The sequence below is a fragment of the Chionomys nivalis genome, chromosome 9, assembly GCF_950005125.1.
Source record: "Chionomys nivalis chromosome 9, mChiNiv1.1, whole genome shotgun sequence".
NCBI classification, from domain to species: domain Eukaryota; kingdom Metazoa; phylum Chordata; class Mammalia; order Rodentia; family Cricetidae; genus Chionomys; species Chionomys nivalis.
The window spans coordinates 22,546,856-22,571,648 of record NC_080094.1 but is presented as its reverse complement, the minus strand read 5'-3'; the positions used below and the strand labels follow the sequence as shown (position 1 = coordinate 22,571,648).

The 24,793-nt window shown below is 42.6% G+C and overlaps 1 protein-coding gene across 2 annotated transcripts in view; it reads left to right on the top strand.

Annotated features, from left to right (window-relative positions):
- Acss2 (acyl-CoA synthetase short chain family member 2) overlaps window positions 1-24,793 on the top strand; it is a 36,773-nt gene that overhangs the window by 8,687 nt on the left and 3,293 nt on the right. The window contains exons 3-15 of one of the 2 annotated variants that reach the window (XM_057780344.1): window positions 13,842-13,933; window positions 14,131-14,234; window positions 14,454-14,526; window positions 14,795-14,870; window positions 15,027-15,141; window positions 15,842-15,880; window positions 20,002-20,139; window positions 20,710-20,880; window positions 21,155-21,288; window positions 21,539-21,671; window positions 21,753-21,809; window positions 21,990-22,070; window positions 23,137-23,245. In XM_057780344.1, coding sequence (XP_057636327.1) covers window positions 13,842-13,933; window positions 14,131-14,234; window positions 14,454-14,526; window positions 14,795-14,870; window positions 15,027-15,141; window positions 15,842-15,880; window positions 20,002-20,139; window positions 20,710-20,880; window positions 21,155-21,288; window positions 21,539-21,671; window positions 21,753-21,809; window positions 21,990-22,070; window positions 23,137-23,245 — 1,322 coding nt within the window. The remainder of the gene's footprint in view (window positions 1-13,841; window positions 13,934-14,130; window positions 14,235-14,453; window positions 14,527-14,794; window positions 14,871-15,026; window positions 15,142-15,841; window positions 15,881-20,001; window positions 20,140-20,709; window positions 20,881-21,154; window positions 21,289-21,538; window positions 21,672-21,752; window positions 21,810-21,989; window positions 22,071-23,136; window positions 23,246-24,793) is intronic. The other variant, XM_057780345.1, reaches the window with a different exon arrangement.

The window sequence follows — 24,793 nt, the reverse complement described above, 5'->3', positions numbered from 1 at the left end:
TTAGGATCGCTTTTATTGTCCATGGATTCTCCCTGCTCCTCACATTCTAACACTGTCCCTAAACATTAATAAGTTCAAATCAGATCCATTCCTTAAGTTATCATACTCAAGAAACATCCTTGTAGGATATGCTATAGGGAAGGCAAAAGAAATTATTAGAACTTTCATATTTTTGTTAACTGTCTTGTAGTTCCTTCTGACAAACCTGGAAACAATCCTGTAAACAAATTTAAACCAGAGTCACTCTGCAAGGTGTTTCTAATAATGTTTGGCTACTGGAGGAGACCCATCAACAGAGACATAAATAATTCTTACCTCCTTAAGTCTTAGTTTTCCCATCTGCAGAATGGGAATAATGACTATTTCTATCACAGATTGTTGTAAGAAGCCACTGGGGAATCTTTGTAGACGCACAGCTAGAAGCCCAGAGCCACATTACACTGTTTCCTTTCCCGTACTCCTAGGGATTCTGATATGTGTGTGGGAACATGCTGAGTTCATGGGAGATCTTTGATCTACTAACGTGTTCTTGTTGTTCTATGGATGAGGTAATACTGAGTCCACATTCTCTGGTTCCTCACATGATACAGTTTCCTAAATAACCCTAAGATCCCTCATCGTCCAGCTGTGGTCTCCCTCACACATCACATGGCTGCCATGCTTTGACTTCATATCCGCGATGATATTAGCTACTCAGACAGCTCTGCTTGACAGCTCAGCTTCTACCGCTTTCCATGATACCTAGGGCTGACTGACAGACTGATTCTTTTCTTTTCTCTTTTCCTTAGAAATAGGGTCTTGTGTAGCCCTGACTGGGAAATCCTCCTGTCTCAGCCACCTAAGTGCCAAGAGTACAGGTATGTGCCAGCACGCCTAGCTATAAATTTCTCCATTTTTTATAATAATAAACTATGTCTCCCACTTGCTGCACTTATGTATTTGTTCCTTTTTTTTTTTAACCTGGGTATGGTTCATAGCATTTGACAGATGAGGGGCTTGTGGCTCAGACTTGGCCAGGGTCTTAGAGTAATTGTAACTTATTCTAGACAGGAAGACAGTTTACATTCCTTCCTCCAGACACCATGCTTCTACCTTCACAGCTTTTCTGACACTTGGTCATTTGTCTAGTCAGTAGTTTATTAGAGGGTGTAGGGCTGCTTTTGGAAGTGTCAACTACTGTTTATAAAGCCAAAGATGTTAAGGTGCAAGCTTAATAAAGTAATGTCTTTTCCTTAACTGAGATATGCTCACTCATTAAATAATTTTCCATGGGATATGTGCAAAATATAGTCTACATAGTAACTTAACTTGAGAACAAGCTTAGGGCAATACATATGGGATCAGCAGAGAGGCACTTTTATAGTTCAGGAAAGAGTTGACAGTAATGATAATGGTAGAAGTCAGGGAAATGGTCAGGTTTTATCTATTATGAAGGCAAAGTCAATAGACTTTACATTGGCTTGAGATAGTATCTAAGAGAATGAAGCAAAAAAGTATCTCCACGGAGAACCTGCAATATGGCTCAGCAGGTAGTGGAGCTTGCCACCAAGTCTGATTACCTGAGTTTGATGCCCAGAACCCACAACTTGTCTTCTGACTTCCATACATATACTGTGGCATGCATACATGTACACATACACAATGAATAAAAAAGTAAATGTAAAAAATACATAGAAAAAGAATATCTCCCAGGAGCTAAACATGGTATCTTACGTATAATCCCAGCACTCAGGAGACTGGAACAGGATTATGAGGATAAATTACATAGAGCAACTATGTTTCAATAAAAATAAACAACAAAAAGACACATCTCCTAAGTTTTTTTCCCATCTGTCTTATCAACAGGAAAAAATGAAATTTCCATTATTCTATATGGATAAAATACTTGAGGGATGCCGGGTGGTGGTGGCACACACCTTTAATCCCAGCACTCAGGAGGCAGAAGCAGCTGGATCTCTGTGAGTTCGAGGCCAGCATGGTCTGCAAGAGCTAGTTCTAGGACAGGTTCCAAAGTTACAGAGAAACCCTGTCTCGGAGAAGTTCTGGGAAAAAGACCAGGACTTTTTGTTTCATATACAAACACACAAATTGTAGTTGTGACAAGTGCTAGCAAGTCATTGAAGTATAGGTATGACAAGCCAGATTTATATTCTGAAAGAAAAAAAAACATTCTTTTAACATTAGTATAGCTGGTGGTAGTGGTGCACGCCTTTATTCCCAGTACTCAGGATGCAGGTAGATCTCTGTGAGTTCAAGGCCAGCCCCGTCTATAAAGTGAGTTCCAGTTCCAGGGATGTTATACAGAGAAACCCTGTCTTGAAAAACAGAAAAAGAATACTTTGAAACTATAAAAATGAAGAAATAATGTGAAAGAGTTCTATGACCCATAAAGTATTGCACAAATGTAAGGAACTCTGATGTAAGCACAGCCTCAGGTCATTTTCTCCTTCCACTAAGGGGGTAGAAAGTGGAAACAACATCATTTGACAAATTAGCAACTTAATGTTCCCTGTGGGTACTTCTGCTCTCACTGCAGCAGAAGGGCTGAAAGAGAGGCGGAGGGAGGCATACCTCCAAAACTGAATACAGTAATCACCAGAAAGGTTAAAGAAGAATGGAGCCTTTTGACATCTATCATTTTTACTTACCCTAAGGCACGGGAATAGGAAGTGATGGCCTTGGGGTTCCCAAGCAGATTACATTATTCTAAAGTACTGCTGTCCAACACAGTAGCCATTAGCATATAGAACTATATGTGATAGTTCTATATGGTGTGTGTGAGTGAAAAACAAAGTTTTCTTCCATTTAATCTTACTTTAAATATAAAATAGCATGTGGTTAGCAGTCATCACATTAGACACTGCAGCATGATATTCTATCAACAGCCATTCAAAACATTTTCTTCCTAAACAACATGGCCTTTTCCAAAACCAGGGAGGAAAGGCATGGAAGAAAATCAGTATGTTAAAATCCTGAAAACTGTATGGTTGAAGGAACTCAAACAGAGATTTGCCTGCTTCTGCCTCCTTGGTACCACTAATGTACAGCCAAGAAATTTTAAGAGACTAAAAATCGAGTTCCTCAATTTCTGTATGTCATCTTTCCTAACATTGATATATTAGGAAATCTGGAGAGGATTTTCTTTCCCTACTTTATCTCACAATTACCCTTTCTCTTGTGTTTTAAAAAATGCCTGTTTCCTATCCTATACGTTATTATGAAGGTAGTTGAACCCTATGCCTTGCCCCACATATTCTAGGTATATGATTTCAACTGATCTATAACCTCAGTGCCGAAAGAATTTTCAGGGGCACTCCATTCATATATAACAACTATTTGAGAAGCTTATAAAAACAGATTCAGGTATTTTATTTCCTAGAGATTCTGATTAAATAGGTTGGCAAGGCTAGGGAGATGGCTTAGCAGTAAAGAGCACTGTCTGCTCTTCCTGAGGACACAGGTTCTGTTCCCAGCATTTACATGGCTGTTCACAACCATCTGTGAGTCTAGTTCCAGGGTATCTGAACCCTCTTCTGCCCTCCACAGCTACTGCACAGATGAGGTTCACGTATATACAATTCAGGCTAAAAACCTATACATATAAAATAAAAATAAATAATAGGCTGGGATGGAGTCTTAGACTTCTAACAAGATTTTCAAGTGCTTATATTTGCATGGAACAATGAATATCCTCTGGTTCTGAATATGGAGTTACTAGACCTAGATTTACTGTTTATCCCTAATTCAGTATATGAATTTACACAAACTCAGACTCTATTTTTTTCCTCTGTGAAATAAAACATGGGAAAAGGGAATTAAAAAAGGGGAAAGGCTGGTGTTAGACAGGATAATCTCTAGTGTATCTTAAATTTGTTGATTATTTTCAATTCTTTAAATTCTCTAACTCAGTTTCAAAGAAAATATGTAGACACAGGAAGGATAGAAACAAGCAGAATTTGGAGTCAAGTCAACAAATGTGCCTGAGTTTCTACAGTGGATCTGTGGGCTCCTTCATGGAAGATCCAAAGTATGAAACTTACCCAGAAATTGAATACATGCTTACAGGGGGTAGAGGGAAAACTTAGCCGATATGAAGATCAAAGAAAAGTAATGCCATACCTGCTCACATGTTAAGTGAGTCAGCACAGGTGCATCTCACTCCCCACAGGACCACAGTGTGAAGCCGCTTAAAAGGTCACCCTCAACCTGATCCTCACAGCTCCCTAGCAGCAGGTAGACAAGTATTACTATTCCCATTTTAAAGTTACACGTCCAGAGGAAGAGGCCTGCCAAGGTCACACAGGGGATTAAATGTAAGCCTGTGAGTAGGGCCCAGGATTTGAATTCCAGACTATTTACCCCATTGCACCAAATGAGCATGGAGAAATCACTCTCCTGAAAACCTCTAAAAGCACTGTGGGAAGTCAAGAACACACCCATCTACTTTGAACTTGAATTGTGGCCAAAAACGCATTTAACATGATCTTTTCAACTGCTTCACAATTTCCTGAAAGACTCACAACCTCAAGCAAAGAAGACCTCATATGCCAACTTGAATAGTCCTTGGTGGCTGGTGAGAGAGCTCAATAGGCAAGGGTGCTTGCTGCCACACCTGCCGACCTGAGTTTAATTCTTAGAACCCACGTGGTGGAAAAAAAGAACTGCCTTCGACAAATAGTCTTTTGGCCTTCACACACACATACACACTAAACAAACTAATTAATTAGTTAATTAATGTAAAAGAAAGACAGTCCTTGGCATTGTCAAGAATCATGGGAGGCTGGGCGGTGGTGGCGCACACCTTTAATCCCAGCACTCGGGAGGTAGAGGCAGGCGGATCTCTGTGAGTTTGAGACCAGCCTGGTCTACAGAGCTAGTTCCAGGACAGGCTCCAAAACCACAGAGAAACCCTGTCTCGAAAAACCAAAAAAAAAAAAAAAAAAAAAAAAAAAAAAAAAAAAAAGGGGATCATGGGAGACACGTAGAGTTGTTTGCTCCTGGAGACATGCCCTCCACATCTCCACTTGAAATATTTTTTTTTTATATTTGTTTCCTTTTTTTCCACATTGATCCTAACAATTCATTCTTTTTTTAAGAAGATCACAGCTGACAATCATGTAAGCCCCATGAGGACAAAGACCTGATTTCTCTTGCTTGTCACCTAAATATTTACTGTAGCATCTGAAACTTACCTATGAATATCAAAAAGTTTAAAACCTGGTGCTAGAGCAGTATTTATGGATAGATGTTCACTGAATCTAGATACCTTATTTAAGAGTCTCTAACTTAATATACACTGGTATGCAATAAATAGCAACCAATTTAGTGTGTAGGTGACATTTTGTTGGCTCTTAAGAGTGAAAAGATAGTCTTATAAAACCATGATAGTCAAGACTAAAGGACTACTCTAGACTAAAGAAAACTAAAAAGACATAGCAGCCATATGTAATATTTTAATATTGTATGTTATATGTTAATTCTATTTAGCTCAGCCCTCTTGCTATAAAGGACAGTACTGGAACAATTTCCACAAAGTGGCAATGGAATCCAAGGGTTAGATGGCAAGTAATACATGAATATTGATTTCCTTGTTTTGGGAGTTGTATTAGTTATAGAGGAAAAAGTCCTTGTTTATCTTACTCTTAAATTGTTTAGGGAAAGGTTATTTGTATTGTATTTGCAACTTTTGCCTAACTCAGAACATTTGCATAACATGTAGAAGGCCCTGAGTTTGATTACTAATACTACTCAAATAAAATAAAGTAAAAAACAATTTGGAAGGCCATAAAGTTAATTTTAATAATCTTCATGGGACATAAATTATATGGTGGGGGAATTTGTTTTTTTGTTTTTTTTTAATATTTATTTATTTATTATGTATACAATATTCTGTCTGTGAGTATACCTGCAGGTCAGAAGAGGGCACGAGACCTCATTACAGATGGTTGTGAGCCACCATGTGGTTGCTGGGAATTGAACTCAGGACCTTAGGAAGAGCAGGCAATGCTCTTAACCTCTGAGCCATCTCTCCAGCCCATGGTGGGGGAATTTGTAAAATGAGAAATCCAAGATCGTTGTGGTGGCACACACCTTGTAATCCCAGTATTCATTGGAGGATTACTGGGAGTTTGAGGCCAGGTGAGTTACATAGCAAGATTCTGTCTCAAATGCCAAACTCTAACAAAAAAATACCAATGCCACATTCTCTGAAGAAGCATGTAGTACAAATAGGTACATAGTTTCACTGAACAATCCTATTCTTTTTTTAAAATATCTTTTATGATTTATTTAACTTTTTTATGTGCATTGGTGTGAAGGTGTCAGATTCTCTGGAACTGGATCTTCAGACAGTTTTGAGCTGCCACGTGGGTGCTGGGAATTGAACCCAGGTCCTCTGGAAGAGCAGTCAGTGCTCTTAACCACTAAGCCATCTCTCCAGCCCCAACAATCCTATTCTTATGTGTGTTTAGGGAGGGTGTTTTAGAATCTGCATTATTGGCATTATTTGAATATACTTTGAGAAAGGCTGATTTTGCTTGGTTCTCATGACAGAATTTGATTTTTAGTATCTCTGCAAATCTCAGATTCCATGTGTTACCTCCAGAGTTAGAAAGTTCCCAAAGGAGCACATCCTGTCTTTGGGCTCTCTGTATACCCAGCTCTCTAAAGAGACTTAACTACTTCACTTAGAGTTACATAGTGCTAACCTGCTTCATTCCCATAATAATCTTTCAGAATTATTAGTTCATCCAGAAAAAGAAATTAAGTACCTACTATTGAAAAAAGGTTCTGTGCAAGACACTGGGGATTTAGCAGTGAACAAGACCAACTTGGCCTCTGCCTTCAGGAGCTATGGGAAACAGCCAATTTTCTTTCATTGATTTGTTATTAGTTTTGGTGTGTGTTTCACGTGTGTGTAGGTAGGTATGGAGGCAAGAAGTTGACATTGGGTGTCTTTTTTTCTGTTGCTATCTTATTTTTTGAGACAGGCTCACATATTGAAGCTGGAGCTCACCAATTCAGTAAAACTAGCCAGCCTACAAGGCACAGAGATCTGCATCTCTTTGACTCTCCAGCACAGGTATTTCAGGCACAGGCTGCTACACCCAGCATTATTGGGGACTGGGGATCCCCGCACAGATTCTCATGCTTGTGCAGTAAGCACTTTACTGACTGGCCCTAAAACAGCCAAATTTAAAAGCAAGTCACAGAAGTATAGCTTGAGAAAAACACAAAGAAAATAGGTAGAATGTGATGGTAAAAACAAGAAGGGATGGTGCTGTTAGGATGAGTAGAGGAAATCTCACCTGGTAGCTGACATTAAACTGAGGTCTAGCATAAGCTAGAACAATCTAAAGAACTACAGGAAGATAGTGAATGAACATGGAGTGTTCTGTCTATCAGAAGCTGGTGTGTGTGGAGCCGTAGGAAGCAGACTAGGAGAATGGCACAAGATGAGGTAGAGGAAGATGCAAGGTTTAGGAGTTTGGTTTTTCTTCGTTATGTAATGGAATCGATTGATGAGTTTTAGGTAGGAGACTCTGTGGTCTGATTTATGTTTTTAATTGAGCATTCTGAATGGTGTGGATAAAAGGGGGCAAGAGTAAAATGGGAGACTGTGTGGAGGCCATTATGGTCATCCAGGCAACAAATGAAAGCAGGTGTAACTAGGTGAAGGCAACAGAGTGGCTAGGGCATCCCTCAATAGCTTCTTCCCCCAAGATTAACATCTGGCTAGTGCTCCTCTCATAAGAGGTTGGAGGATCTCAGTGCATGCTAGGCAAGTACCTGAGCCTGCCACTCACCTTTCTCCCAATCCTTTGGCTCTATTTCAGGCTTTACTTGTAGTTGTAAGGAATTAAAATCTCCAATCTGAAGCCTTTCTTCTGATAGTAAGAAAGGATCTCTAGTCTTCTCTGTTGTTAATCACTTAACAGCCTTCTGATGTTTTGACTATGACCCTGAGTACCCTATTGTGCTGACCTTAGTTGGAAGAGGCAGAGAACTAACATGACCCTTGCCCTCTGGGTGCAATAGGAAAAATAAGACCCATATAAATGCAGTACAAGGTTGTGTGTGTCAGGGAATCACAGGAAAATAAAGTGAAAGGCACTAGAAGGGTGAAAGACTTTTCAGCTTGGGGGTTAGATGAGGGAAAGAGAAACTATGAATGATCTCATGGAGGATGTTCATTCTGAAGGATAGGAGCGTTCTTCCATGGGATAGTCAAGGATAGCCTCACTGAAAAGGCAATGTTTCCTGTAATTCCAGCACTTGGGAGGCTGAGGCAAGAGGACTGCTGTGTGTTTGAGGCCAGCCCAGGCTACATAGTGGTTCCACCCCAGCTTGAGCTACAGAGTGATACTCAGTCTAAAAATAAATAAAACAAGCCAACATTTCATCAGTGCCTTGAAGAGAAAGAGCAAGCCACGTGGGCATCTTGAGGAACAGTGCTACAAGTGGAGGTTGAGGATTCTGGGAATAAGTGTGTTTGCCAAGCACTAAGGCAGTCGAGTGTATGGAGCAGGAGGGAACAGGAGAGGAAGCCAGAACAAGAACATGTGAGTACAAAAGGGACTAGATAATGTAAGAATTAATAAGACTATTGGAAGTACATGGACTCTGACTAAAAACTGCACGAGAACCAAGCAAAAAGAATAACACCCCTGAATTACCTAGTGGTGATTTTGACAGAGACAATTGAAATAATTGTGAAAACACATATACATATATGCATAGACATATTTAAAATTTTATTATTTATGTGTATGAATGTGTAGTTGTGCATGTGCCCAAAGAGGTCAGAGAGGTGTTGGCTCCCTGGAGTTGAAGTTCCAGGCAGTTGTGAGCCGCTTCGTATGGGTGCCGGGAATCAAACTCAGGTCCTTTGCAAAAACAATATGTGCTCTTAACCGCTGAGCCATTTCCCCAGTCCCTAAATATATTTTGAATTAACAGTGGACTAGAGTAAAGTTGGAGGGTATATAAAAGGATAGTTTAAAAAGACTCTCTGCAGAAGAAGGGCTATGTATCCTGTGTTCTCCCACTAACTGTGACCTCCAAGTGAGGCAGGGAGTAAAGGTCCATCAGTAATCTATCAGTTAAATCTCTCACTAATAGTTCTGTTTTGCTTATGGTGTTCTAAACTTTTGAAAATTAGCTACCAGTTTTAAAATTTTTGACAAAAATATATTCCAGACTTTAAAAAAATGACATCATTGAGCCCCATTGAATGAAATTTAGCAGGAGCTAAGTTTAGGTACCGGATGCCTCCTTTAGCCAAAGCATGGATTGTGTTTTCTAGTTGATTCCTCTATTGTTGCCCCTAAATTGAAGCTAAATATCATTTACATATATTATTGCTCTCATATAGAAAGCTAAGAGGAGGGAAAATAATTTCCTATCTCTGTCAAGTTTTATTCATGTGATCTACTTCACTCCCTCACCTGCACATGCTCAGGTTAGTCATGTGATCTACTTCACTCACCTGCACATGCCCAGGTTAGTCATGTGATCTACTTCACTCACCTACACATGCTCAGGTTAGTCATGTGATCTACTCCACTCATCTGCACATCTCAGTTTTTTCCCATTGTGCTGATAATTGAACCTGAACCTTGCACGTGCTTGAAAAATGCTCTGCCACTGAGCTGCACCTCAAGCCCCGTCCCTCTTACTTTTTGATCTTACAATTCCCCTGTGGAAGAAAGAGGACTGAACTCTGAGTCCCTGTACTTGTTCTTATGCAAACCACCCTTTGATTCCCATCATAGCCAACAGTCTCTTTGAATCTCAAAATTACACCTAATTAATTTTTCTGTTAAAAGTTCAAGGATCCTGGTGGGCTTTGGATCTTGAAAAGGCCAAGTTTTGTTCCCTTCCCCCTTCTAAGCAGCCAGGGTCCCCAGTCCGGTGTCTGTGACAGGGAAAGAAGACACTGGAATGAGTAATGCACCTATATCAATAATGTATAGCTTGTGCGCACAGCCAGAGAGCTCTGCATATGTGAGCTGTGCACATCTGTTCCCATTCATCATGCACATACCAGGCTTGTTTTCAGTGCTAGAGATTCAGCAGTGGACTGAATAATAACAAGCAGGTAAAATAAATGAGATTATTTCAAAGGTTTTATTTTTTAAAAAAAAGCAGAATGATTTGATGAAAAGTTTCTAAAAGGCAATGTGCATGTAGGTGGGTATGTAAATGCACTTTCAGGCAGACTCATGTTTGAATTCTGCATATATATATATATATTTATGCTTATTTGTGTTTGTGTGTGTAGCTCAGTTTTTGTGAGTAGACTGTTCCTATATTAGTATATATGACTTTATTCAAGTGCATATACAGAGATACACATTGTATAAGTGTATATACGGGGTACACATTGGGGATGCACACATGAGGACACACATATCAGCATTCCGCTGCAGCTGGAGATGTTTTGAAGTTTCTGTAGCATTTGTCAGTGGGCAGCTTTTCTGCTTGTGGCATTCAGGGACATTTGCCAGCTTCCTCTCTCCTTGTGCTGTCCCGTTTTAGTAAGCTTGCTATGCTTGGCTTCTCTCAGCCCTAGGAGGGTTAAAGCCAAGGAGAAGATAGTAACTGACTCATCAAGCCAGAAGCTGGAAAGACTGATAATTTCTGTGTGACTTTTCTCAGTAAGAAAAGCCCTGAGATCCTTGCCAATCCAGTTCCTTCCACTGTGAGAAAATAGTCCTGACTTGAAAACAGAAGATCTGAGGATCTATTCCTGGCTCTGTCACTTATTGTGTGACCTTGGCTGGCTAGTTCTCCCTAGGTGTCAGTTTCCTCCTTCATAAATACTCTGGATATAAAGAAGGGGAGGGAACACAGATGGCTTGTTGAGGTTGAGGGGTATTATATAGTATTGCATCTGGAAAAGGAGAGCAGAAGCAGTGGCATGGTAGGAAGTGTGGAAGAGGCTGGGCAGATGGTTCACCACCAAGCCTGATGACCTGGGACCCCCGTGGTGAAGGGTGGAACCAGCTGCTCCTGATTGTCCTCTACACATATGCCATAGTATGCACCCTTCCAAACAAGCAAAGAATATAAAATGGAATTTTAATGTGGAGGTAGACATGAACTTTGTGGATCAGGAAGCCAGAGAGAATACACTCAATAAAATTTAAACTTACCACTCCTACAAGGGCCTATCAGATTTGACTGATGCCTAGCTCTTGTTCTCATCTAATCTCTTGTTCGCTATATCATAACTTAAAAATATCTTGGTTTAATTGTTGCTTATATATTACCTACACTGTCATTAGTCTATAAGCTCTGTGATGGCAGCTGTCTTGTTCTACACATGCATATAGCATATAAAATTGTAAATAAGCAAAGAAGGAATTACTAAAAGAAATCAGGCCAGACTTAGGGAGTCAAGAGATAGGAATTATGCTATAGAATGTGGGTGACATTTTCATTGCTGTTTTTTGAGTTGAAAATTATGTACTCACCTTTAATCCCAGCTCTTGAGAGGCAGAAGTAGGTGAATCTCTGTGAGTTCAATGCCAGCCTGGTCTACATAGCGAGTTCTAGGCCAGCCAAGGGTACATGGTGAGACCCCATCTCAAAAAGAATAAAATTTATTTTATTCATTACTTTCTTTATGTATTTATGTATTCATAGGTAAAGTCTCACTTAGCCCAGGTTGGCCTGAAACCTACTATGTAGCAAAGGATGATCTTGGACTTTTATGCCTCTACCTCTTGAGTATTAGGATTATAAGCATGTGCTGCTGTACCCATTTTATACTGTGCTGGAGACTGAACCCAGGGCTTCATGCATGTTAGGCAAGCATGCTACCAACTGACTATATTTTCCGGCCCCTAAAATGTTTTATTTTTAAGGATGTTACCTCTGGAATTAAAACTAAAATTTCATTTTAGAAATTATTTTATTTTTATAAAAAAAAGTAATTAAAAATTGTGGATAAAGGGTTTTTACCAAAATGGTTTATCATGTAAAAGTGCCTGTCACTAATCTTGATAACCTGAGTTTGATCCCAGAATCCACATGGCATAGAGAGAGATCTGATTAACAATTTTTGTTCAGCCATCAAAAAAATAAAGGTTTATAAAAACCAACCATGTTGGTGGCTGGAGAGATGGTTCAGAGGAATAGAGCACTGGCTGCTCTTCCAGAGGTCCTGAGTTCAATTCCCAGCAACCACATGGTGGCTCACAACCATCTGTAATAAGATCTGGTGTCCTCTTCTGTACTGCAGGATACATGAAGGAAGAAAACTATGTACATAATAAATAAAAACCTTAAAAAAAAACCAACCATGTTCAGTGAAATCAAAGTGATAAAAAATATTCCATCCTATGATCATCTTATCTAAGAAAAAGAAAGATTGGAAAAACAGCACGTGAGCCAGGTGTGGAGGTTTATAGCTGTAATCTCATTGCTTTGGAGTCAGAGGCAGACAGGAGAACTGGACACTTAAAGCCAGCATGGTCTGCTTAGACAGACCCTGCACCAAAAGACAAATGAAGGGAAGAGGGAGGGAGGGAAGGAGGGAAAAGAAAAGAGCCAGTGAGATAGCCAAGTGGCTAAAAGCGTTAGCAGTGCTAGCCTGAGGACCTGGGTTCAATCCCTGGTCCCATATACGATGCCAGATGTGGTAGTGGACATCTGTAATCCCAGAATTCTTTCAGTGAGATAGGAGGCAGAGACAGAGAATTGCCTGGAAGCTCCCAAGCCCGCTAGCCTAGAGTACAAGACACAGCAGAAACCAAAGATTCTGCTTCAACAAGATGAAAGGAGAGAACCAACTCTGAGCTCTGTGCCATGGCATGTGTACCCACCCACACGCAAGTAAATATGTAAATATTTTTAAAAAGAAAAAAAACAGTCATGAAAAGCAGGACAAAAGCTCTTTCTGTTCTCTTGGTGCATGCAGAAGCCTGCTGGAAACTGGATTTCTTCTTTCTTTTTCATTCTCCTCCTCTTTTTTTGTTTGTTTTTTTCAAGATAGAGTTTCTCTGTGTAGCCCTGGCTGTCCTGGAACCCCCCACCCTCAACTTGAGAACTTCCTACCTTAGTCTTCTGGATAGTGACATTACAGATGTGAGTCACTACACTGGGCTTTAATTCAGGCTTGATACTTTATAAAAGTCATATATTGCTGGATCTAATGGCACACATCTTTAATCCCAGTACTTGGGAGGCAGAGACAGGCAGTGGGTTAGGCTAGCTTGGTGTATATAGTGAGTTCTGGGTATGAGACCATGTCTCAACAATAGCAGCAACAATTACAAGGCACATCCGCTATGTCATTTCTCTTTAATACAACCCTAGAATAAAAGAGAAGAGCTCAGCACTCCAGTTTGTCAACATAAAAAGATTCAGAGGTAGACAGCACTTTCCAATCTCATAAAACATGCATACAAAGTATCTTGAGAGGCCAAAGTGTCTGTCTAGTCAGTTCAAGATATGGTATCAGGGAACTGGAGAGATGGCTCAGCAGTTAAGAGCATTGCTACTTTTCTAGAGGATCTGGGTTCGATTTCTGGCATCCACATGGTGGCTCATAACAATCTATAACTCCAGTTCCAGGAGATCCAATGCTTTCTTTTGGCCTCTGGTGCAATAGACTTGCAGGTGGTACCCAAACATACATTCAGGAAAAACACTCATACACATAAAAATTTTAAATTAGCTAATTAAAATTTTTTAGAAAGATGGAGCAGAAGATTCACTAACAGGAGAGTGCCAGGCATTGAGATGAGCAGATGGAATTTTGCTACTGCTCCTATCTTGTTTATAAGAAAACAGAGCTGTGTTCCTAATTACTGATTCTTTCTGGTGTATCTCAGGGAGGGCAATGAGCCAGGGGAGACCACCAAGATCACATATCGTGAACTTCTGGCCCAAGTGTGTCAGTTCAGCAATGTTCTCCGTAAACAGGGTGAGTATGGGGTGCAAGAGAGGAACTAGAGAACCTTAACCCTGAGTCCTCTGAGGAACTAGAGAGAAAGAGGACAAGAAATGTGGGGATCTGGTAACAGGACCAGAAAAGTTAGCTAGGAGAGGCCGTCTGAGTGGGAGGGGGCAAGGATAGCAAAACTGGTCCATAGTCCTGTCCTGTGTCTTTCTTTGCTGTAGGCATTCAGAAGGGTGACCGAGTGGCCATCTACATGCCCATGATCTTGGAACTCGTGGTGGCTATGCTGGCCTGTGCTCGCCTTGGAGCTTTGCACTCCATTGTGGTAGGAGCTGGGGCTGGTGACAGGAACCAAGGGTGAGGGACAGGGTTCTGGAGAAGGAAATTGGAACTGGATGGTGAAGGATCATAAGTATAGGTCCAAACCAGATATCCGGTATCTTCTGGAACCCAGTTTTGGAGATGCTGAATTTCACGACCACCCCTTCCTCTATTGCTCAACCCCTAGCCCTCGCCTTCCCCTCAGGTCTTTTTCCCTCCCTAGTTTGCAGGCTTCTCTGCAGAGTCTCTCTGTGAAAGGATCCTGGATTCCAGATGCAGCCTTCTCGTCACCACAGGTGACTAATTCCTCCCCCTTCTCCAGGTCCTCCGATACCTCAAGTTGGTCTCCATTCTGTCTGTTTGTTGATTCGGGGCTACTTGGGATGGAGGGTAGGGACTGCTTGCCTGCCTTCTCCTCATCCTACCTCGGCCGACTCTTTGTCAGCCCAAATCATCTGGAAGAACCAGAATCAAGAGGCCTATTCAGGAAGGGCCCTGTGGACATTAGGCCCACTGGGGAGCATGGTGTGTACTAAGGCCTGGAATGTTTATTGCTCCCCAAAGATGCCTTCTACAGGGGGGAAAAGCTTGTGAACCTGAAGGAGCTGGCTGATGAGTCCTTGGAGAAATGCCGAGAGAAGTAAGTGTGCTGACCTAATGGCTACTAACTTGGGTCGACAGGCCCTTTCTCCATTGCCAGCTTCCCTTTGCTGTATACTCCTAGAGGGGCATGGGTACATCTTGTTAGCTTCTTTTGGACAACCAGACCAATACTTCAGCCTTTTCTTTTCTTTAGGGGTTTCCCAGTGAGATGTTGCATTGTGGTCAAACATCTGGGGCGGGCAGAACTGGGCATGAATGACTCCCCCACCCGGTCTCCCCCAGTTAAGAGGCCATGTCCAGATGTCCAGGTGAGTCTGACACCACTGTACTCTCCTTTGGGCTCTAATTCCCTCTCTTTTCCTACCCAAGGATTTCCTATTTTTTCCCCTTGGCTTCTTCATCATAATACTGAGATCTGGGAACAATTCCAGGAAAGCTTCCTCTAATAGAGCTGGCTGACAGCAAGGGTATGACCTTGAATATGGGTAGAGAAGGAGCCTAGCATGAGAAACTGTGAAGGTTGAGAGGCAGAGGGTACCCTTAGGGCTTAGGCTTGGGCTTGGTTTGGAAATGTGCTGACTTGGGTGACTATATATACCCATTTTGATTGGACTGAGACTTGAATGAGCTACATTTGTGGCTTTGGATCCATTACTTCTGCTGAAGGCTGTAGGAAAGTTCCATTGACAACCTACAGTTTGGAGGGGCATAGGTATGTAAATTCTGTGGTCCAAAAGGAAAAGGGATTACTTAGATTCTTTGATTTGAAGTATCCTGAGCAATGTTGGGACCAGAGAGGCTAGTGTGGGACTAGGGAGATTGGGGCGCCCAATCAGTATTAGAAATTCTGTACATAATAGGGGTAGGAAAACGAGGCTGAGGGCTAGTGAGAGGGCAGGCTGGGAGAAAGAAGGCATCTAGGGGTTTAGGGAACACTGACCCTTCCCTCTCTCACCTCTATCTTTGGACCCTGCTCATCAGCCTTTCCATTCCATGGGCTCTTAACAGGGTAAGCTGAAAGAGAAATCCAAGTGCATCCGACCCCAGGTATCCACTTCTTCACTGCTCTTGATCACTGCTTCCCTGTGTGCTTGTCTGTCTGTTCATCTGCTCTCTGTCTGTTTGCCCCAGTGAGGTTACTGACAGAGCTAAGTCTGTTCCTTTGATCCTGGGCTCCTTGACATCCGTGTTATTTGGAAGGATTAGAAAAGCAAATGTCTGTTCTGTCTCTGTTGACTCACATATAACAAGGATATCAAAGTTAGCAACAGACATCCCAGCTCACTCCTGCTGCACATAGATCCTTTGTGGGAGGGGGACTAGGTAACCTGTCAGAAAGCATATGCTGTGCATTTAGCTGGGTGGGTGGTAGAGCCAGGGAAGATAGGAAGCATATAGAGGAGGTACAAACTCTGATCTTGAGATTTTGCCATCAAGTTGGGAAGTTAGACCTATATTGTAAAAGGAAAAAGAAGTTTTCTATGGGACAGCAGAGAAGAAATTCCTAAATACATTTATATGCAACTTGGAATTTACAACCCGTATATAACTCTGACATAATTAAGTACTAAATTCAACAAAAGTCATGCTGTAGGTGGTACTCAAAGGAAGTTAGCGTGGAGCAATGGCTTATGGTCCAGAGAGACCAGGTTGTATGACTTCAAATAAGTCATGTCTCCTTTCTATACTTCATTTTAAAAAATAAGTAATAAAGACACAATATATGATTAAACAAAATATAAAGGCTACTGTTCCTGTGAGCTTCAACATCTTCACAGGGCACTTTGAACCCTCCGTGGCTGACTTCTGTGCTATGGGACATAAGCCCTTGCCTGACTCTCATGAGTATTTGAACACAGACCAGATTTCTAGGAAACTGTTTTCCTTATAAAATATAGTCAGCACTGGGTTTGGGAATGCAGGCCTTTTATCCCTACACTGGGGAGGCAGAGTCAAGGATCCCTGTGAGTTCAAGACCAACTTAATCTATATGGTGATTTCCAGGCCAGCCAGGGCTGCATAGTGAGACCTTGCTCCAAGTAAAAAGGAAGGAAGGAAACAAAAACTAAATGAAACTTCTTTTGAAAAAGGTAACAAATTTGGTGGTTTGGAATGTAGGCTCCAAAGCCAGACTGCCTGGGTTCAAATCCTACCTACCCTATCTGCTCCAATGTAAGCCTGGGCAATTTAAGCTTTCTTGCTTCAGTTTCTCTCCATGAAATGTAAAGACAATAATTGTACTTACAGGATTTTATCTATATATAGTATTCGGCATGTAGTAACTACTCAAAATATATTAGGTGTTGTCACTGCCCTTAAAAACATCAGATAGACTGGTAATTTCCAGAAAGAAGACTGGGAAAAACAAGCAAACACATAAATATATAAAATTTCTTGTAATTCAGTCTCAAGCAGCAAACTACTGGGTTTTTGTTTTTTAGAGATGAAAGTAAAATCAATTACAAAAACAAAAAAAGTAAAACAAAACCAAAAACAAGCAAGCAAGCAAGCAAAGTGAAATGAGGTACACAATGTTCAGGTGTTTGTGTAAGAACCGCAGCAAAAGCTGCAGAAACCGTGGCAGGCTCCAGGCTCCTGCCCTGTGCGTCTCCAGTGCAGGGCCTGCTCCAGTTTGCGGGTGTTCTTCTCAGTCACACCAGCTACGTACTCCATATTCCCTGACGACCTGGTAGCCTCCGAGACTGTTCTGGTGCAAGGACAAGGGCCAGCTCCTCAGTTTTTATTTTAGAAAACACAGCCCTTTCCTCTTTCAAGGCCATGGGCCTCATAGGTACACACGAAATCCACAAGCAATGTTTGCTTCCCTAACAGCTCCTCTCCTTCCTGATCTCACCGTCAGCTCCGCAGCTGGAGCACCACACCTACCCCACTCCTCCCTACACACAAACACCTATAAAGGAAACAGGGTTTTAAGATTGTAAAAGTTCTCTCATTGCCAAACCACAGTGTAACTGTGTCTTATCTTGTCAATTCAACGTACTATACACTATCTATAAGGAATATTGACACAGCTCCACTCAAAAGCAGAATGCCCTCAGCTCAAGTAATAATTTGACAGGAAGAAAGTATTCATGTGATAATGTATACTCATACTGTATGTAAACTCATACAGATCTTCCACTAAAAGATTAAGGTACTTTATTTATATTTTCTTGCTGGGACAGCTTGTCTCCTTTCCTCCCCACAACCCTTAAGACAGGGTTTCACTTTATAGCCACAACTGACTTGGAACTCCCTGTGCAGACCAAACTGGCCTCGAATTCAACATGCCTCTGCTTCCTGAGTGCTAAGATTAAAGGCATATGCCACCCTATCCAGCCTCTTATTTTTAATGACGCCCTCACTTAGATCATTTTTATAACACTCATTCTCTTGAGTAAAGGGCAGGTAATACAGAAAAACAAGAGTGGTTAAAGAGTCATTTTCCAGTTTATCAAGGTATATATTTAACACTTTGTGATTTTTTAAAAAAAATATTTACATAACAAATTAGCATATGTCTATGTATTAGAGGAAGGAATTCATTTAACATTGCTATATTTACCAGTTAACCAGGGCCATTGCACATTCAAGAATAATGTAATGGACGCAGATGTAATGTCATATACTTGACATATGGAAGCTGAGACTGGAGAATTGTAGCTGGAGGCAAACCTAAAACCTTGTCTCAAAATAAAAAAAAATTACTGACTATGAAAGGGCTTTAAGATAGCCAAAGCAAACCCCAAACATTCCTCACCATCTTAACCTTTCCCCGGTGGTCATTGAACTTCTCCCTAAACTTTCTGACATTAGTTGCTCTCAACCTGCCGCAAAGGCCTGGTGCTATTAGACAACATCTTTCTCTATTGACATTTATAAGACCCTATCAGACCTTTATGGCAAAAGGAACTTGCCTTGTTTAAAACCCCTTAAGAGGTTAGAGAAACTGCTTAGCATTAGGAACACTTGCTGCTCTTGAGGGGAATGGGGCCTCCCATCACTCACATCAAGAGGCTCACAACCACCTGCAGCTCCAGTTCCAGGGAAACCAAAGCCCTTCCAGGCACCTGCATTTACATGGCACACAAACATACACTCACATGCACACATTCACATAAATAAGAAAAAAGAAAACTGAGTGACTTCCCATGGCCATACGGCATAATTTTTGAGACATCTACAGAATCCAACTTCACCCAACAGAAGGGAGAATGGAAAAACTAATTTTCAAAGAGGTGATAGCTGGGAAAAGAAAGCAGTTTCAAAGGAGAGGAAGAGAAACTGCAGGATAGCAGGTCCTGAGGCCATTGTCAAAGGCAATGCAGCATAGTGGGACACCCCTTCCCTGAGAGGAATTCACCTTGGTGCTTCTTTGCCAATTTAAACAAGACTTCCTGCTGAATGGAACCTGACTCCTGAAGTAGGGGCTGCTGTGGGTTCTACATCTGTAAAGATACCAGAGAGCACCCCCAGAATGGAATGGAATCCAAACACGTGGGAAAAAACCCAGAATCCAAATCTGTTGGGTTCTCTTGCTATTAACTAACAGAGTTAAGTGCTCACCTGTAGGTAGTGACTAATTTGTTCTCCTGAGTTGTGTGGTTGTCTACATCCCAGCTGATGTGTGCCACCAGTCCCACAGTACATATGTGTGTATTTGGGCTGTGTACGCATAGTCATATATGCAACAAAAATGTCTTCTGAGTGTCAGATACATTACTAGGTGCTAAGGCTATGGGGAAATGCAGAGATACCACTGCCCTCCTAGAGGTCCCTGTCTAGTTGGGGAGATAATCAAGAAAGCAGAGTGACTGGAAATGTGTGCTGTGTGGGAAAGAAACCAGGTGCTGTGGTGATAGCAGCCGGTGGGATGGAGTCTGTCAGACACTGGTCAGGGATGCTACTTCAGCTGAGTACCGCAAGACTGGAGGAGCCAGGGAAATGGCAAAGGAAAGTCGGGGAAGGGGCGATCTGGAGTAGAGGGAGAGCAAGAACGGCAGAGTGAGACTGTTCTCTCTGCTCCATTGTGCCCTGGAGGGGCCCCTTCTTTTCCTGTGCACCTATATGCAGGGCCCTTACTCCCCCAGATGCCAGACAGGGGTGTCTGCTGTTTCTATCTTGAATTTTTACAGTTTTTCCCTGCCCATTCCTGTTTTCTTCCTCAGATCTCCTGGAATGAAGGGGTTGACTTGTGGTGGCATGAGCTCATGCAAGAGGCAGGGGAAGAGTGTGAGCCGGAGTGGTGTGATGCGGAGGACCCACTCTTCATCTTGTATACCAGCGGTTCCACGGGCAAGCCTAAGGCAAGTGGTGTGTGTGTGTGTGTGTAAGAGTGTGTGTGTGAGTGGTGTGAATGTGTGTGTAGAGTGTGTGTGTGGTGTGAGTGTGCAAGTGGTGTGTGTGAGTGGTGTGCATGTATGCGTGCAAGTGGTGTGCGTGTGTGTGACTGGTGTGTGCATGTGTGCATTGTGTGTGCATGTGTGCACAAGTGTGTGAGTGTGTGCATGTGTGTACAAGTGTGTGAGTGTGTGCATGTGTGCACAAGTGTGTGAGTGTGTGCACGAGTGTGCAAGTGTGTGTATATACAGATGAGGAGTAAGTTTCTGAGGAAGGTTGGAATGACAACAGAAGCCATTAGATGGGGTGCTAGGAATGTGACTCAGATTTCAGAGAATGTAAGTGGTCAATATATTTATGTGACATCAGGGTGTAACAAAGGCAATGGAAGAGAAACAAATGCTATGAAATATGAAAGAGCATCAGCAGGGTTAGAATCTCTAAGAAGGATCTCTTTCCAGCTCTGTGTGGGCTCCATTTATTGGTCAGCAGAGGTGGACACAAAACCCTAGCCTGAGGCTCCATTCTCCCCACAGGGTGTGGTGCACACAACTGGAGGCTACATGCTCTATGTGGCTACAACTTTCAAGTATGTGTTTGATTTCCACCCAGAGGATGTGTTCTGGTGCACAGCAGACATTGGCTGGATCACTGGCCATTCCTATGTCACCTACGGGCCACTGGCCAATGGTGCCACCAGTGTTTTGGTGAGATGGGAACTGGGACATGGACAAAATTCTTCCGGGTGACTACCTCCCAAGTTTCTTAGTCTAAAGATGGGGGACTTACACAGGGACCTACCTCCTGGAGAAAGAGGAATCCCGAGGGGTTGTATATCATACTAAAGAGTTCCTTGGCTTGTGTGATCAGAGGATAAAGACATAATTGGTCAGAAAGGGCGAACGATGAACCTGAGGGAATGGTAGGGGAATGGAAGGACTATTGTGAAGGGCCAAAGTAACCAGATTTCACTGGGGTCAGTTTGAGGGGATCCCCACATATCCAGATGAGAGCCGTTTGTGGAGCATTGTGGACAAATACAAGGTGACCAAGTTCTACACAGCACCAACAGCAATCCGGATGCTCATGAAGTTTGGAGATGAACCTGTCACCAAGTGAGCCCCCTCCCAACCTGCCACCCCATAGGTGTCCTTCAGAGCTGAGCACTGTCCTGTCACCAAGTGAGCCCCCTCCCAACCTGCCACCCCAGGTGTCCTTCAGAGCTGAGCACTGGCCTTTGTGCAGTCTCCTGTTGTCTCAACTTCCTGACCTGGAACAGGGGACGGGGCAAAGATTCTGAATGCATGTGTACTTTGGCTTCTGGTGGTACTCAGAATTGTCCTCTCTTCCACTCTCCTGCCCAAGGCATAGCCGGGCATCCTTGCAGGTGCTGGGCACAGTAGGTGAACCCATCAACCCTGAAGCCTGGCTATGGTACCACCGGGTAGTAGGTTCCCAGCGTTGCCCCATTGTGGACACCTTCTGGCAAACAGAAACAGTGAGTAAAGGGGTTCAGGAAGCTACAGCTTGGGGACAATATGGGAAAACCGATTCAACCCCTGATCTTTGACTTCCACAGGGTGGCCATATGCTGACCCCTCTCCCTGGTGCCACACCCATGAAGCCTGGTTCTGCTGTGAGTAGAGTGCTCTGCTGGTCCTCGGCTTGGCAGAGGGTGGGGTTGGGGCTCTGGGCCTATTAGAGAGTGAGTGTTGGGCTGAGAGCTATGAGGAACTTGGAGTTCTGGGGCCCCTTGGAAGTTGAGTCAGAGTTGCCTCATTCCTCTTCTTGGACTGTGCCTCTTGTCTGCTTTTAGTCTTTCCCATTCTTTGGTGTAGCACCTGCAATCCTGAATGAGTCTGGGGAGGAGCTGGAAGGTGAAGCTGAAGGCTATCTGGTGAGAATCTGGGATCTTTGGGAAAGGAAAAGGGTCTGCTAATATACTTTGTTTTAGAGTGTATAATCTTACTGTCCCTGGTAGCTGCTAAGGACAAATACAGTTGAGAGTTTGTCCTCTGCTCAAAGACACCAGTGGAAACCCTTCCTCTTTGTTACGTAGGCTCTAAAGGCCTTCTTGGAGTGTGTTCCCAGGCTCATGAGGATGCTTTTTTAGAGTCAGGAAGGCTTAGTCCCAGTTCTTCCTTAGACTCACATTTCTAGAGACAGGAGTCTTGGAGCATAAGGAACAGACATGCAGGCTCTGGAGTCAGAATGCCTGCCTGACTCCGAATCTGCCTCTTCTGTGACCTCAGACAAGTTGTTACCTAATGCCTTTGAATGTCATTTTCTCATTTGCAAAATTGAGTTAGAATATATACAAATAATGGTACTTTATCTCCTATGTCTTATTGAATTAGACAATGCACAGGAAAGGGCTAGCCTGGAGCTGAGCAGTCAGTGCTCACAGATGTCGGTGGTGTGGTTTCTGTGCAGTACCTGTCAGATCCCAGCCCATGTCACTTTTCCAAGTTCAAGTGGGAAACTGAGGCAGGACTTGAATCTAAGCTTTCTTACTCAATCTAGATCTCTGCTGACACAGAATACTATTGATTAGAAATACTATGGATTATTCACTCATACAGGCTCCATTTTATATGACATTTTTGCCTTTAATAGGACCTGCTTTCCTGAGAAATCACCCAAAAGAAACCCCAATTTTCTAGGTGTTCATTATTCACAGAACACACTGCTAGGCAATTTTCACATACTATTAATTTAACCCTTATAGTAACTTTTAAAATTTATTTAATTTACAGATGAGAAGTTCAGAGAAGCAAGTTTACTTACCTGAGGTCATACAGAATTGGGATTCCAAGCCAAGCTCATCCATCCCCCAAACCCTACACTTTGCACTCTTCTCAGGGACGGCAGTTAGAGTTTTCCTTCAGGTTTAGCAATGCAATGGTCGTCTTCCCGTGAGACAGCCCGGAGGATCTGACCACTGTACCTTCTGCACTCCTCAGGTGTTCAAGCAGCCCTGGCCAGGGATCATGCGCACAGTTTACGGAAACCACACACGTTTTGAGACCACCTACTTTAAGAAGTTCCCTGGCTACTACGTGACAGGAGATGGTGAGCCTTGGCTGTCCTGCTCAACCCCTCTCTCCAAAACATATACCTTCCCTTTCCATTTCCGGAAGAGTTGGCCAGGGGTGAAGAGTAGAGAAAGGAATGGGCCCCGATGTCCACACCTGGTGTCCAGGAGAGCTACAGCATGGCTGGAAGAGTAAGGACGAGGGCTCACAGCACTTGTTGAGTAGTTCAGAGCACTGGCTACTCCTGCAGAGAACCTGAGTTTGCTTCCCAGCACCTACGCCAGGAGCTCACAACCATCTCTAGCTCTACCTCCAGGGGATACAATGCCCTCTTCTGTCCTTGGAGGACACACACACAGACACAAACACACACACAGGTGAACACACTCAAACATAGATACACATACATATAAATAATAAAGAATATTTTTTTTAAAAAAGAGCAGGGATAAGTGTTGCAGGGAGAATCTCAGCATGGTACCATCCGAGAATAGATTCTAGGGAAAACAGGCTCTTATTTTTACTCTAGTATTGACAGAGATGGGACATGTAGAAATGGGTATTACTAGGTCATGTTGGCCTCACGTCTGGAGCCTGCTTGTCCACTGTCTGTACCAGCTCATCCGTCCATCAGTACTTATTGTGCCTACTATGACCAGGCACTGATCTGATGAGCACATGGGATGTTCCTGTGAATAACACTGTTAATTTCTCTAATCTTATGGGGCTCACATTTTAGTAAGGAGGGGCCAGACAATAAACCAGTTTTATTGGTTACAATTTAGTCACAGGTAGAGATAAGTTCTGTGAAGAAAACAGTGAGATAGTGCCTCCAAGGGTGGTCAGAGAAGGCTTCTCCAAGTGATCCTTGAGCAGAGGCCTGAGGGTTGAAAGGGGGTCAAGCATGGAGAAATCTACAGTAAGAGTAGTGTAAGAAACCACAATCCCGAGAACTTAGACAACAATGCGGACACTAAGAGAGACTCACATAGATCTAATCTACATGGGAAGTAGAAAGTAGAAAAAGACAAGATCTCCTGAGTAAATTGGGAGTATGGGGGCCTTGGGGCAGGGTTGGAGGGGGGAGGAGAGAGGCAGGGAGGGGAGCAGAGAAAAATGTAGAGCTCAATAAATATCAATTTAAAAAAAGTGGATACAACCTTGAACTTCACAAGGAATGAACTGAAGCCTGTGATGCTGAGTGAAGTAAGTCTAGGGAAGAATGCTTCATTAAGTTGGAAGATGAGTATTAGATAATACAGAGTCATGTAGACGGGGTAAGCAGCCTAGATTTTACTCAAAGCATAGTCGTAGGGCTGGGATATAGCTCAGTTGACAGAGTGCTTGCCTAAGCATGTACAAAATTCTGGTTTCTGTTCCCAGCACATTAAACTGGGCACAATGAAATTTCATCACTCAAAAGGCAGAAGCAGAATTAGGAATTCAGTGAATCTGAAGCCTGCCTGGGGTGCATAAGAAGACCTTGTCTTAAAAGGGGAGGGGAGGTAGAGCTATAAGTCGGTAGTAACATAGGTTTGCCTAGCATACCTGAGGTCTTAGGTTTAGTCCTCAGTAACACAAGTAA